The 14,509-nt window shown below is 41.2% G+C and overlaps 2 protein-coding genes across 3 annotated transcripts; both read left to right on the top strand.

Moving 5' to 3' along the window:
- The first annotated feature begins 11 nt into the window (after window positions 1–11).
- Window positions 12–2,589, top strand: ppil6 (peptidylprolyl isomerase (cyclophilin)-like 6). The gene is made up of 8 exons (XM_056581982.1): window positions 12–167; window positions 255–350; window positions 663–851; window positions 1,487–1,549; window positions 1,692–1,839; window positions 1,957–2,016; window positions 2,095–2,230; window positions 2,367–2,589. Exons 1-8 carry the CDS (start codon window positions 72–74, stop codon window positions 2,476–2,478), a joined length of 900 nt encoding a protein of 299 aa, XP_056437957.1. The 5' UTR covers window positions 12–71; the 3' UTR covers window positions 2,479–2,589.
- A 1,908-nt stretch (window positions 2,590–4,497) lies between these two features.
- Window positions 4,498–14,497, top strand: cd164 (CD164 molecule, sialomucin). Of its 2 annotated transcripts, XM_056581096.1 has the most exons (7): window positions 4,498–4,590; window positions 5,376–5,702; window positions 6,470–6,544; window positions 9,575–9,646; window positions 10,501–10,587; window positions 10,786–10,857; window positions 11,078–14,497. In XM_056581096.1, exons 2-7 carry the CDS (start codon window positions 5,627–5,629, stop codon window positions 11,251–11,253), a joined length of 558 nt encoding a protein of 185 aa, XP_056437071.1. In that variant the 5' UTR covers window positions 4,498–4,590; window positions 5,376–5,626; the 3' UTR covers window positions 11,254–14,497. The 2 variants fall into 2 exon arrangements, with proteins under 2 accessions (XP_056437071.1, XP_056437072.1); XM_056581097.1 differs by lacking the exon at window positions 10,501–10,587 and having other exon boundaries at window positions 4,502–4,590; window positions 11,078–14,496.
- The last annotated feature ends 12 nt before the right edge of the window (window positions 14,498–14,509 follow it).

Raw genomic sequence — 14,509 nt, 5'->3', positions numbered from 1 at the left:
TTGTGTTTATATGCTTCGTTGTATCTACATTTCTCCACAAAATAAAAAATAATACTTGCGTGTGTGAACTCATGGCGAACACTCTAGCTATTCCGTCAAAATCATACTTAGAAATATGTGGATTGGTTAAAGAAACGAGTTTCCATATCGCTAAAGGTGTCGCTGAAGTAGGTGACATTGTTTTAACCAAGCTTTCATGCATTTTATATAATATTTGATATTTGTAATTGATTTGATCTGCAACAATATAACAGGGATTAAAACAGAGATTCCCCGGGACGTTTCTGGATCCAACCATTCACCCATTTCTTGAATGTGAATGGCATGAGTACCTCTGCAATAAGAAAATGGTATGTTGATGATTATTTTACTACATCAACTGATTGTGTTGGACTGTAGCCAATGTCCACGGCCATCAAGGCTGTGCACAATGTCTCATAGTGGTCATATATAACATCATCTGAAATTAGTATTGAATGAGAAATGTTAAATTAAATAAATAATCAAAGAGACTGCAGCCGTTCTTAGAGGTTCACAGTCGACGTGCAGTCTCAGTTGAAATGGCTGTTTGCTTCATGTCTTTATAATTTCTGCTGTAATTTGATTGAACACTGCCATGCTGAATCAGAAACGTATGAGTCATTTAACACCTCTCACTTAAGGAACTGGGTGGCGAGATGTGGAACTTCTCAAAAAACCTGTTGTGTTTTCTGAATGGAAAACTCCTTGGTGACGAAAAGGACCTTGGCACCTGGGCTGAGACACAGTGGAACTTCACTTTCACCAGGCCACATGCACTTGTTCTGGCCATAGCAAAAGACCACTACTGGAAACACCTCAACAGCGCAGGGGCAAGTACACTCTACAGTCGGTCATAGATCGGGAGGAGTGCATTTCACATCAGACACAATACATTTCTTGTATTCATCCACAACTGTGCTTTTATTCACCCACACACTCCTTTTCTATTACTCTCTGGGAAGCATATATATATATCTTGAAGGGAGATATTGCTTTTATACAACAGTTATAAAAGCACCATTTATTAGTCAAAAGTAATAAGCAACAACAGATTTTCATTTGTTTATTTATTTAATGATTTATTTGGCTCAGCTAACACAGATCCGTAACTGGACTGGGACTGAACTGTTGCCAAGCAACACATAAACACACTACCAATCTATGCATACATACATAAAGACTGCTAATAACATTAACGGTTATTAGAAGAACTGTAAAGTGGAGTGATACATGTATTGTTAAAAGTCCCATAGCTCTTATACTCTATATCAGCACTCATGGAATGCCCAATCAAATTACTTGGTCGGAAGTAACTGTTGTATAAATATATATCTTGAAGGGATGATTTTGGCCAATAAAGCATTGGGATGGTCAGTAGTGGGATGGTCATATTCCTTTACTTACATTTATTTTTGGTTAGCAAGCCTAAAGTTCTGTCAGTTTAGTCTCTTTTATTTCCCTATAGAATCAATTTGTCTTCATGGATATTGACATTCGCAGTGAAGGAATTGGGAGGTTAGTGTTTGAGGTAAGGTATTGGCAAGACATCCAAAATGTATTTAAAATCGATATAGTACCAAATAGTTGTGAGATGGGGAAATCAAAAATATTAATTGTGTTAATTATTAATTAATTATTGATTGTGTCAGTGTCACAATCTTTCTTCCCAGCTCTTCTCCAATGTGTGTCCAAAGACATGTAAAAACTTCCGGGCTCTGTGCACGGGGGAACTGGGTCTGTCCCAGGGGGGCCTCATGCTGGGCTATAGGGGCTCTCTGTTCCATCGGGTCGTGCCCAATGGCTGGATACAGGGGGGAGGTATGGATGTCAGCTTCATGAAAACCTCTATGTTAACATTGTAAAAACGCTGTGTTTCATTAGCATTTATATTGACCCCCTCCACAAATCACTAAATTAAATATATATATATTTTAGATATATCACCAGCTGGAAAAGGCGACGGAGGGGAGTCGATCTATGGTCCATATTTTGAAGGTAAATTCAAAAACCTTGCTATTTACTTGTGTGGTTGGAGATGTTAATCAAGTTATAATCTGTTTTCTCTGGCTCTAGATGAGAGCTTTGCGATTTCCCATAATAAACGAGGTATTCTCGGGATGGCCAATCAGGGTCCCCATAGCAACAGATCCCAGTTCTACATCACTATGCAGCCAGCCCCCTGGATGGACAAGAGTTATGTTGCCTTTGGGTCTGTGCCACTTATTTATTTGATAAGATGTTTGTCTACTACATCGTGGCAGATTGTTCAGATTTTCATTCAAGATAATTTATGTGTTTCTGCTTCCAAAACTCTGAAATTAAGTGCTTGTACAATTTCATTCCAGTCAACTGGTTGAAGGCACAGATTTCATGAAGAAACTTGAAGAAGTCCCTACATGTAACGAAAGACCCAAGCAGGACTGTAGAGTGGCAGATTGTGGAGTATTGGAGCCATGATTGCTCGACTTACTTTTCTTCTTATTTTTTCTTTCTTTGCACCAACTTTTGTAAAATGTTGGCTAGTCTACTATGTTGATTAATTATTATCAGAATAAAAAACATACGATATCTGGGGATAATTTGTATATACCAAATGTGCAGGCCCACCGCTCCCTATACGCAGAGTACGCAGAGTGCGTAGGGCACCAAGTAGCCTACCTGAGGGGGCACCAAAAATTAAGGTTTGTAACCCCCCGCTCGCGTAGGCCACCGAAACGGCCAGCAGCGGCCCTGCAAATGTGTATCAGTCTAGTCAATCAGCCTATGTGAAAATACACACCCGCACACAACAATTGTTGATAATCCAATATGCTATAGTAGCCTATTCGAAAAAGCAACACTTTAGCCAATGCAGCCTCCTATGTCAGTGCTGACATAGGAGGCTGCATTGGCTACACTGGAAAAAGTCTTTCATTGAACCAATTAAAAAAAATGTAGGGTAATGGTTCACATCTATATTACATAACTTGAGCCAATGACAAATATATAGCTTGCCTCAAACAATATTTCCTATGTAAATAAAAACAAAATAATACAACTTGGCACCAAGTATAATTCTATTCTTTGAATGAAGTTAATACATTTAAATCGTATGTTAAATCCTAAACAAAAAAATATTGATTCACTCCAACAATTGTTTCTCATTTAAGAAATATCTATCAGAAATAATTTGTTTTATCCAATCAAAAAGATTAAAATTGAATCCAACAATTGTTTCTCATTTAAGTCATAATATGCATCCGATATAATTTGTTTTATCCAATTTAAAAGATAAAAATCGAATCAAACAATTGTTTCTCATTTAAGAAATATCTATCAGAAATAAGCTGATGTTCCAAAAAGCTTCAAAACATGATCAGGCAGATGGTGCTCAAAGCAAGCATCACCTGACAGCTTTAATCCATATCGGATGTATAGGATGGAGTTTAAGGTCTGCAAGGACATCCGGTTCCTGAGTTTGCTTTTAACGACGAGGACTGAGCTGCCTGTTAGTGCGTTGAGACGGGGGAGGGGCCGCGCAGGCACCCGGTGCTCGTTGTGAAGAGGTAATAGCGATAGTGCTTTCACCTCAAAAAGTCGCCAAAAGTCACCAATAGCAGCTGAAAAAGGAGCTAGATTTGTCGCTTGTCGCTGTTTTGAAAAAAAGTCGCCAAAGGGGTCTGAAAAGTAGCTAAATATAGCACAAAATCGCTAAGTTGGCAACACTGCGGTTTGGTCCAGTGGTCGTGAGCGTATTTTGTATTTAATGCGCATGCGCAGGCTTGTACGTAACCTTGAAATTGTATATTTGTCTAAACAAATATTTCTAAATTGAGCTCCTAATCAAATATAACAGTGTTTTAGGAAGAAAACAAAAAAAAAAAATTTGGATTGAATGACAAAATTATTAATCAGTTGAATACACAACCTTAAAATTTTACATTTGTCAAAATGGATATTTCTTAATTGAGCTCCTAATTAAAAATATCTATATTTCACAGTATTTTGAAATAAAAAAAACTTATTTTAAAAATAAAACAAAAAATGTTTATTTGAATTGAATTACAAAATAATAATCAGATGAAGTACGGCTTAAAAACCTTTTTCCAGTGTAAAGTTGTTTGGACGCACAATGTTTTTTTACAACAAGGATAGGCAAAATTGTGCATTCCAATGCAAACAAAACAATAATTGGCACCAATATGGTGCGCTCAACAACTGAATAAATGCCGGTAGGCTTATAGCATATCTTAAAAATATTTAAGTGACCATTAGTTACAATAAAATTTGTATTTTTTCTTCTTTACAAATTTTGAGACCCCCTCAAATTTTGCGGGTCGAGCCCCCCCGGACCCCCCCGTATTTCGCACACTGATCCAACACTTTCAGCTGCCACAGCGTAATAATGCAGTTGGCAACGCATTTCTGTTTAGCCCTCCGAGGGAAATGGTAAATGGATTGCATTTATGCAGCGCTTTTCTATCAAGTAGCCACCCCAAGCGGTGTACGATATTGCTAACATCCACTCATTCAATCACCCTCATCAACGGATGAATGTAAGGTGACAGCCAGCTCGTCAGGGGCAGTCAGGTGACGACGCTGAAGTTGGCATCCGATTCGCAGCATCTGATTCGGCTTGAAAACCACTTAGAATCTTCAAATCGGTCCTGATTGAAAACCACTACACCTAGACTCTTCAAATTGGGACTACATTATCAGAGTGAGGCTATACATTATGTAAAACATAGTTTCAGATTTGTGAAACCTTTACCCTATTTGTGAAAATGCAATACAGGCTTATTTGAATGCTTTTTAGGGGTCCAGACCGCATTGCATTTTCACAAATAGGTTAAAGGTTTCACAAATCTGAAACTATGTTTTACATAATGTATAGCCTCACTGTGATAATTTAGTCCAGATTTGAAGAGTCTAGGTGAAGTGGTTTTTAATCAGGATCAGTTCTAATGCGGTCTGGACCCCTAAAAGGCATTAAAATGTGCCTTTATTGCATTTTCACAAATAGGGTAAAGGTTTCACAAATCTGAAACTATGTTTTACATAATGTATAGCCTCACTGTGATAATTTAGTCTAGATTTGAAGAGTCTAGGTGTAGTGGTTTTCAATCAGGACCCGTTCTAATGCAGTCTGAACCCCTAAAAAGCATTACAATGATCCTGTATTGCATTTTCACAAATAGAAAAAAGGTTTCACAAATCTGTAACTATGTTTATTATAATGCATAGCCTCACTGTGATAATCTAGTCCAGATTTGAAGAGTCTAGGTGTAGTGGTTTTCAATCAGGACCGATTTAAAGTGGACCAGCTGCTGAATCGGATGCTGCGAATCGGATGCCAACTTCAGCGTCGTAGTCAGGTGGGCGTCTTGCTCAGGGACACCGCGACACTCGCTAGGAGGAGCCTAGGATCGAACCAGCAACCTTCCGGTTACCAGCCAACCCGCTCTACCTCCTGAGACACATGACCTGTCGAGGAGGAAGTAGAACCGAGCAGTAAAACGTCAACGCACCACGAAGAGGAACCGCATTTCAGAAATCCTTTTCTAGACGCTCCGTGAGAGAATTATCCTCCGTTGGCTCAGAAAGCAGTGACATTAGCGAAGGTATCATGTACTTCAGAGCCGTATTGTCCACGTTAGTGGTCGCTCTGGTGTGCTGGTCGTCCAAAACAACTGCAGACTCGGGTATGTTTGCGACGTCTCTCAACGCAGTTTTTCTCGATCTGATTTTTTTTGTAGCTCTCAGCTCTGAGCTAGCAGCTAGCTGTTTAGAAATAGGTCCAATGCTCTACATGACACTCCTTCATTTGTGATACCTCTTTAACTAAATACGTCGTCGAGCGCTTCGTTATTTGATCTCTAGGCTATTAACATCCTGATTCTGGTCTCATGGCTGTCAGTCCTGTCTGATTCACAGGTCTGGATCCACGTTGGCCATTCCAGCCCAGTTAACCTTACCTTATCTCACCCAAACTCTGGCCTATTGCGGTTAATAATAAATGTACAAGTGTGGTGATTGTGTACTTTATAAAGTACATACAGTAACCGTGTTTAAGTTATGTAAGCTGAATAATCAATTCCAGGGTAGTGTATAATTTGATCGTGGGAAACCTCCTGGTGTTCGCCGCCGTGGGCCGTATAATCTATGATTTGTTATAATAATCTATTATTTGTTATAATAATAGGTTACTACTGATTTTCCCCGCCACCAGTAACGCGGGAAAACAAGTTGACCACGAGTGAATTGAAACATTTAACAAATGTGTATGATCGATCATATCATAACAGCGTTTAAAATGTAAATGGTTTTACAATTTGCAATTTCTTTTAGGAGTAGCCTATTTTAGAAATGTTGTATCTAATCACATGTGACTCCTGCATTAGGCCTACTGTTGTCTGTGGCTTCTTGACAATTACTCTCCGGCATTGTCTAATGGACGTTTTGTTTACAGGTGATTGTACTACCGTGACAAATTGTCAAGAATGTACTGCCATTGCTCTATGCCAGTGGATGAACTGCTCATCATGTGAGTATCTCAATGTATGACAAGTTGTATAGCTTTACAGGTCAGGTATTGTGTCACCCTAATTCCCAAGGCTGCTGAATTGATTAGACATGATTCCTGGCTATGAAGAGAATGTGTAGCAGTCCAAGTTTTCATTTAGTGATATCATCGCCCAAATTCCCAAACCCTGAACCAGTAGGTAATACCTACTACACGAGAGTGGGCAGAAAATGACATTTCGGATTTCTTAACACCTTTTCCTATATGTAATTCAAATTTTGTGTGTATGCATGATGGTTGTATTGAACGTTACACATAATATTGTGTCACTTATAGTGTGTTACCGGTATATAGTTATAATTATATATTGTTACGTAATTCCAAAGTTATCAGAGTCTTTGATATTGTCACTCTAAATAAAGAGTCAAATAAGATTTCTTCTGCTTATCTATCGTAGAGGATCTGCCAGTAAGACTACTGTGGTAGTTAATTATTCAGGATCCTTGAACGATGGCTGTGTATGGTAATGATTGCACGTCCTAAGAGGAAAAGAAAAATGGAATGGCAAATTTAGAGAGAAATTAGTTAAATCAGTGTCACTTCTCACACGCTGCTCTTTTAGGTGGCTCACTTTATGAGCTTTTGTAGGTCACTCTCTTACCGGGTTGCAGGGTAAGCAGCCACCTGTTTATGTTTTCAGTGTGGTTCTCATTTGGAGTTATCTATAGTTCCAATTCTGGTCATACACACTGTAACTTTCATGTGATGTATCACTGCCACTGACTATGACTACAATGCTGGGACAAGGGAGGATTTGGAAGGGGCTGGGTACAGGATGAAGGTAATATCCTTATCCTGGAGATCAGAAGGAGGGCTATTGTCACTTTTAGGTGCTAACTCAGTCCTGCTCAACCTCCACTGCTTTTGGAATGGCCATGCATTAAATATATTGAACATTGGACACCTGGAGACGAGCCTCTCCATCAACCAGTGCCCAGTGTGCCCACAACAGATAGCCTCGGAGAGAGATCGGGCCTTCAGCTATCTCCTGCTGAAGGCACCTGGGCGGGTGTAGATAGACGACCAGTAGAAACTATTTGCTGTTGTCGATTTCCTGCCGGTGAGAACAATGGGACTGGCCACCTCACTGTGGCGTGCGTGGCTGAGTCGTTAAACAGGCCAGTCCAGTTGCCAATCCCATGCCTCTCCTTGAGAGATGGAAAACAGTGGCTACAGGGCTTAGTGTGTCCTCCTCTGCCTTCCCCGCCTACCTACGTCAGGACCTACCCGACTGCATGTGACCTACCATGGAGGCACTAAATAATCCTCAGTGGTGTCCTCGGGGTCAGTTTGTAATCATTTTATTTCACACCAGAATGCTACATGGGCTAAAGGCATCAGCACTCCCGTTCAAACCACACATACACATTGCAGGCCTAGCTAATGGTTCTCACAAGCCTAACACCTGATCACCTAGTAGATTTGAAATCAGCAAAACCCTGAAATGGTCAGCTGCTGGTCAGGGAGGAGGGCGTTGGCGAGACGTAGCCCAGCTTACACCAACCTGCTGCAGTGAGCGCCCAGCTATCACTGTTATTCCCAGAGGGATCTTTTGTTGTATGATTTTGTGTAAACAACACGCCTCTTGTGTCAGCAGCACACTTCCCCAAAGCACTGTATCTATGTGCTACAATGCTTGACACATATACAGGGCAAAGTCCTCCGCACAGTGGTGTTCGGTGACAGCCCTCTTGGCACTATTGACCCATTGGGTTGGCAGGGCTTTAGTCCTGCTCCATCAGCCCTCGCTTTAAAGCGGGCAGAAGATCTCAACTGTGGCTTCAGCTCCTGCTGATGTCACCATCATTCTTGAAATGTGTGAGAGGCTGTTCCATCGTTCACAGCTGCCCGCAAAGTAACAGCACCCTGTCCCTCTGAGAAACTGAGGGGGGATTTGATCTCTGGTTTGACTCTACTGATGACTAGAAGAAAAATAAAGGTTAAAATTAGTTCTAAAGCTCAAAGGTTTTGAGGAGGGGAACAGGGAGATAAGTCACTGTTTAGAAAGAGCTTCTAGGCTAGATCTTGGTCTGAGAGCAACCTGATCTCACCATGGATGCCTAACTCAAAATCTGTGGAATCCTCACGGAAACACGCCAATTTCCGTGATATGCCCACGGAACTTGCTCCAATGCAGGTTAATGATACTCCTATTCCGTGGCACACGCACAGATCCCGGTCTCAACGATGATATATATATATATATATATATATATACACACATATATATACACACACACACATACATATATAGGCCTATATATTTATTTATTTTGTTGCTTCAAGGAGGTCTGGTGGTCTCACCAGACCTCCTCGAAGAAATGAAATGCGTTCTATTAAATTCAAGATGGGTGGGCGAGAACAGGGATATAGTACCATACCGTCAATATGAATTTCATTCATAGAATTTCCGAGAGGATGGTCAATGGTCTGATACAGATCATATCACAGACAATTTAAGTGATTCAGTGAGGCCATCACGGATTTCGAGTGAAGCGCCCGTGGTCGACTCGCAATTGAGACGGATTTCTGTGAGACCAGGTTGTCGGAGAGTTAATTGGTAAACGGAGTGATCAGACGATGAGAGCAAACCATCCCGTCACTGTTCTGCTGTGATGACTCACTGCTTCCAGTCGTGTGTGTGTGTGTGTGCATGTTTATGTTTTTATTCATGGTCACCTGACCAATGGGCCAAGAAGAGCAATATAACCTTAAGTCCGCTTCACTCTCACAGGGACATGGTACTTATGGTTATTATGCACACATTCTGTCGCATGTGGTTTGGCTGCATACAAATCAATTCATGGCTAAATTCGAGATCCACATGGTTGATTCTATCTTTATGTGGGAGTATTTCATGGTTGGTCAAACAGTTGGTTTTGCTAAACTACTAATCCCTGAAACTTGGGTCACAGTACGAACAAAAGTTGTTACAAGTTGTGGGTGGAGGCGTGCCAAATTTACCGAATGTATCTTGTTTTTTCTTTGCAGCTGATATTCCCACCTGTGTCAATACAACTGTAACGGGAGATAATGTCACTTGTGCTACTGCTAACTGCACAGGTAAGGGCGAAGACATTGCTTCCTACTGCTGCTTGTCATTTGTAATAATTAAAGCCACTTTGCATATGTTGGATTACATCACAGGCCACGGAATACACACAGACTCCTCAGGCCTTTCCCAGGCTTTGGTTCGGTGTCACCCCATGTTCTGAATATATGTTAATCAGGGATGCACCGAATTTTCGGCCACCGAAGATTTTCGGCTGAAAATGGCCCAAAAGCGCATTTTCGGTTTTCGGCCGAAATACTTTTATCACCGAAACAACACGGCCGAAACAGAAATTTGTGATGGCGTAAACAAAAAGCGCTGGATAAGCGCCAATATGTCTGCGTTGTGGACGTTTTTCAATGTTTCTGAGAAAGACCCACGTATAGTGATTTGCAAACATTTTAATGCCTTGATTCTAACGACTGTTAGTACACAGTCGTCAGAGCCATAAATGCAATGGTACTAATAATTGGCATAATAATTTCTTTCGGTTTTCGGCCTTGGTTTCCTCATTTTCGGTTTTCGGTTTCGGTCAAGAATATTCATTTCGGTGCTTCCCTAATCTTAATGGGCTGTTGCTTTTCTTTTCCTATTGCCCTCAAACAGTATCTAGAATGCTTTCAGTTTCTTGTCTTCTCATGGTTAGAATCCCATGTTACAGTCTTTATATCGGAAGTCACATTTAAAAAATAAATAATAAATATATAAAAATCCTTTATTATTAGGACATTATAAAGACTGGGTCATCGGCCAAAAGCACCAGTGGTCTTTTTCGTAATGTGCAGACGTAACCTTGTTTGTTTTCTGTGGTCTTTTTTGTTTGTCCCTCTGTTTCCCATAACCCGGTGTTGGTGTCCACCTCTAGCTCCTATAATCCCTACCCTCCCTACCCTCCCTACCACTCCTGCTCCCACCAGCCCCAATGTCACCGACCCTCCCCGTTCGACCACAGGTAACCGGCCGGTCAAAGCTTGCTGCTCACTAACTGATTGGGATAGAGAGCATGTGTTTGTTATGTTTGTGTGATCTGTGTCCATGGTGGGGTGCGAGGGTGTTGTGAGCGGTGTCAGAGGAATGTCGTGATGGAGAGATTGGGAAGGTGTGGGGGGGGGTTGATGAAGAGGCTAACTGAAGTTGTTCTGTTCTCCAGCCAATGGTACTGGCACCACGGCCACTCCCATTCACACCACTGCCTCAACCCCCGTGCTCACCACTCCATCAAGTAAGTGGCTCGCTCCCCTACCCAGCTGGCTGATGGGACTTAGTCACAGCTAGAAAAACAGTTGAAATGGAAAATCTGCTTCAGATTTCATCCGATATTTTTCTGAAGGACTGCAAATATGACCGACAATCCCCTGATCCCAGACAGTCACAGAAGACAATCGATTTGTTTTGTTCTTGAATTATATGACTAAATTGTATTTGATATCTGCCTCTTCCAGATGGCACCCAGCCCGGCCCCTCCATAGTGGTCCCAACCACGGCCCCTAGCAAGTCCTCCACCTTCGACGCGGCAAGCTTCATCGGGGGCATCGTGCTGGTCCTGGGCCTGCAGGCGGTCGTCTTCTTCCTGTACAAGTTCTGCAAGTCCAAAGACCGCAACTACCACACCCTCTGAACCGGTCCCCACACCCCGGCACACTCGGACCCACCACCACCACCACCACCACCACCTTCTCTGTCTAGAACCTTCTGATGACCACCTTCCACCTCAGCACGCACTTCCTCAAACACGTTTCAGATGAGTCGCTCAAACAGTGTTTCCAAGCAGCCCTACGTTGCTATCCAACTTTTGTTGTTGCAGTTTGTTGTGCCACTCGTGGTGGTTTTAGATGTAAGCTAGCACTGCAATTGAGGGCTGTATCTAACAACCGTGAGCCCGACCCACACTTGCTAGAGCCAACTAGAGTAAAGTTTCACTGTTATATGGCAGTGATGCCTCCAGCATCAATATCATGCACCACCAGACCTGATTCAGAATCACGTAGGCAACATGAATTCACAATTTTCATCACAGGCATCACAATTTTCCCTTTTCTGTGTTTTGTTGTGTTAATTACAGAATAGGCAGAGAGACATTTAGAGGTGGGACAGTTACAAACTGGTTACAATTACACACTTTTTATTTTACTAAGATCCTGCATGGTAAACACTGTTTGAGTTCCGTCACTTTGGTGAATGTGACTGTAAGGATACTTGCTGCTCCCTGTATCGATTGAATTGGGGGGCATAGCACCACATCACATTGGTGAAAACCCCAAGGGAACAAACAATACTCCACACTTGCCATTACCGAAGTGGAACAGCATCATCCTCATGAGTTAAGGGCCGGCTTGACGCATATTGTAACATTTAGATTGGAGTTGAGTATATCGTTCCTCATTTGAGTCATCACTAGTGGTTCAGATCAAACCTCCAGCTGCCACCAGGCATGTCAACGCAATACATTTGGACTATTTATAATTAGATTTTCCTCCGGTCCAACCCTGGTAGAACAGTTGATACATAAGAATCATAGTTTGCCCCTTTCTTTGAGAGAAGACACTTGTGTCAATATATACATGCGGGAAGAACTGAGTGATTCCCATCAGTTTGAAAATTGTATAGAGATAATATAAAGGTTTGAATTGAGAAGGCAAGGACCTTTTTGTTGTGGACAGTGCTAGCAGTGAAGTGCCTTTAATGTAAAATGGCAATGTAACATTTTTGTTGTGTTGACCATGAAAGAGAAAATAAGAAGCCTTGTCCTCTTGGCAGAGATCCAGGTGGCATTAGAGAGTGTGTATGTGTGTGTATGTTTGTGCGCGTGCATTTCATGTTTGGTGTCAACCCAATGTAGTATCGCAGCTGGACTGAACAGTCTCACTATTTAAGAGTGCCGTGTACTAAGCTTGTCCCCTGTTGGCTTTGATACATTTGCGCTCAGTGACCGAAGAAGTCACTTTGTGGGTCTACGTCATCCTGGTAGGAGTATTATATATTAGGAGGAAAAGGAAAGGTGAGGGATTAAATTTAAAATGACAGTGGAGTATATAGTTAAAAAATATATACAGATTTGAGTAAACGTTGGAATAGTGTACCGATTACTTATTTGTGTGCAAGTAAGCAGCTGCTTGACTTGCAGAGAGTTGAAGCATGTGATCCTATGTCACCGATGACAAGGATTCAAATTGGCTGGCTGCTCACTCTCTGATTCAGGCCCTCCTTGTACATACAGACACACGGTTTCTCTACACTTACCTTTAATGCAACATGAAAGTGCATCAGTATAGATATAGCTATAGCTTTCGCTCAGACCTGCTCCTCAGACCTGCTCCTCAGACCAAATGCTTCAGTGCCGTTTTGATTGTCCTTTTTAATTTTTTGTATCGGTTGGGATTTTGCAAGCTATAATTTGCCATTCTGAAAAGAAAAAATTGCCCAGATTTCAAATATCTTTTCTACACGGCTGACACAAACAGACCATTATTTAGTGTAAATTAGTATGCCAATGAAGAGTTATGCCTTGAAGCATTTTGCATTAAGCCAAAGTCCTCCATTTGGCATGGAAGATGGAGCACTCACAAAGCTTTGTTTTTGTAACTTTTGCCTTTAATGTTTCGATGGTTTCTGCCACCACAAAAAAATTGTGAATGCTTCTATTAGTCATAATATTTATCCGACAATGAAGAGAAGTTATTTCTTTACCACCGACAGTATGTCATTTATAAATGTGCATGTGACTTATATTTTTACGGACAACATTTGATTTCATTCTCACTCTTTAATGATGTAACCTCACTTCTCGTGACGACATTAGGCTACAGCCCAAATACTCTCTTCATTGGATCCAACGCCACACAATGTCATATGCACCTAAAGCCCCTTTCTGGAGAGCGTTTTCCCCTTCCTAGTTACTAAGTAGTTCAGCCCCAACACATCTTTAGGAAGAAGTGCCTTATTCAGTTGAATACATCCATATAGTCCTCCATTAGTTTGGTCTTGAATCACAATATGACGCACCTTTTAAAATGTTAAGTAGAACTTTGCACCTTCAGACCGTCCTTACAGATTGTTCCGTGGTGTATTCTGCCTAAATGTCTGCTCAAACTCCCCCTTGTCTACATCCTTACATTTCTTCATTTATTTTTAACGCAGAAAAGTCTTTGAGCACATTTGGACATTTTTCCTTCAAAAAGACAAGTCACAAAATCTACTTCAACTGTAGTTTGGATTTCATATTTTCGTGACCCTAAATCCAATCCAAAAAGACATCTTGTCATCAACGGCTAATTTCAAATGTTGCCTGTTCCTAATGCCAGGGCTTGGGTTGTACAATGTGAAACTCCTGTTGATTGTATTTGAAAAGCCTCTTTTTGTCCTTGCTTGCCTTGTTGCTCGGTTATCACTTGCACAAATTGCCATACTTTTTTTTTCTCCCATTTTAAGAGGCTACCCCAGTTGTTTGTTTGGTTTTACAACTATACTAGACTCTTGCTGGTATTATTGTGCCAACCTTAATTCAGTTAGCGTATTGTCTTTTTTTTTGTCTTGAAATGAATGTTATTTCAGTTCAACATGAATCAATAAAGTTTGAATATAGTTACACAAGATGTATTTGCATTTATACAATGGGGCTCTTTTCCGGCTACTTATGTTTGTTTTGATATTATGCTGACTTGGATAGTATCGTCTATCGCCATGACTAAAGCTGGAAAGGCCAGTTGCCCAAACAACGGCTATCGGGTTCAAATCCTACCTGCTCACCACGAGCAGCCAATGCTGTGTCAATAAACTCCTCTTTATAGAACCACCGCCCACCTCTTGCATTCACACAAATAAAACCGGATCATAACAAAAAAAAATAAAGATCTAAACTCAGATTCTTGCTGTAG

Source organism: Gadus chalcogrammus, chromosome 21 (assembly GCF_026213295.1).
Source record: "Gadus chalcogrammus isolate NIFS_2021 chromosome 21, NIFS_Gcha_1.0, whole genome shotgun sequence".
Taxonomy (NCBI): domain Eukaryota; kingdom Metazoa; phylum Chordata; class Actinopteri; order Gadiformes; family Gadidae; genus Gadus; species Gadus chalcogrammus.
The sequence above is the reverse complement of the archived record's forward strand: the minus strand, read 5'-3'. Positions and strand labels throughout refer to the sequence as shown.

Coding starts and splice junctions, on each gene's coding strand:
- ppil6 (XM_056581982.1), top strand. CDS start 72: ATGGCGAACACTCTAGCTATTCCGTCAAAATCATACTTAGAAATATGT. Junction 1,840..1,956: donor TGGCTGGATACAGGGGGGAG/GTATGGATGTCA, acceptor TATATATTTTAG/ATATATCACCAGCTGGAAAA. Junction 2,231..2,366: donor AAGAGTTATGTTGCCTTTGG/GTCTGTGCCACT, acceptor ATTTCATTCCAG/TCAACTGGTTGAAGGCACAG.
- cd164 (XM_056581096.1), top strand. CDS start 5,627: ATGTACTTCAGAGCCGTATTGTCCACGTTAGTGGTCGCTCTGGTGTGC. Junction 9,647..10,500: donor TGCTACTGCTAACTGCACAG/GTAAGGGCGAAG, acceptor GTCCACCTCTAG/CTCCTATAATCCCTACCCTC. Junction 10,588..10,785: donor CCCTCCCCGTTCGACCACAG/GTAACCGGCCGG, acceptor TCTGTTCTCCAG/CCAATGGTACTGGCACCACG.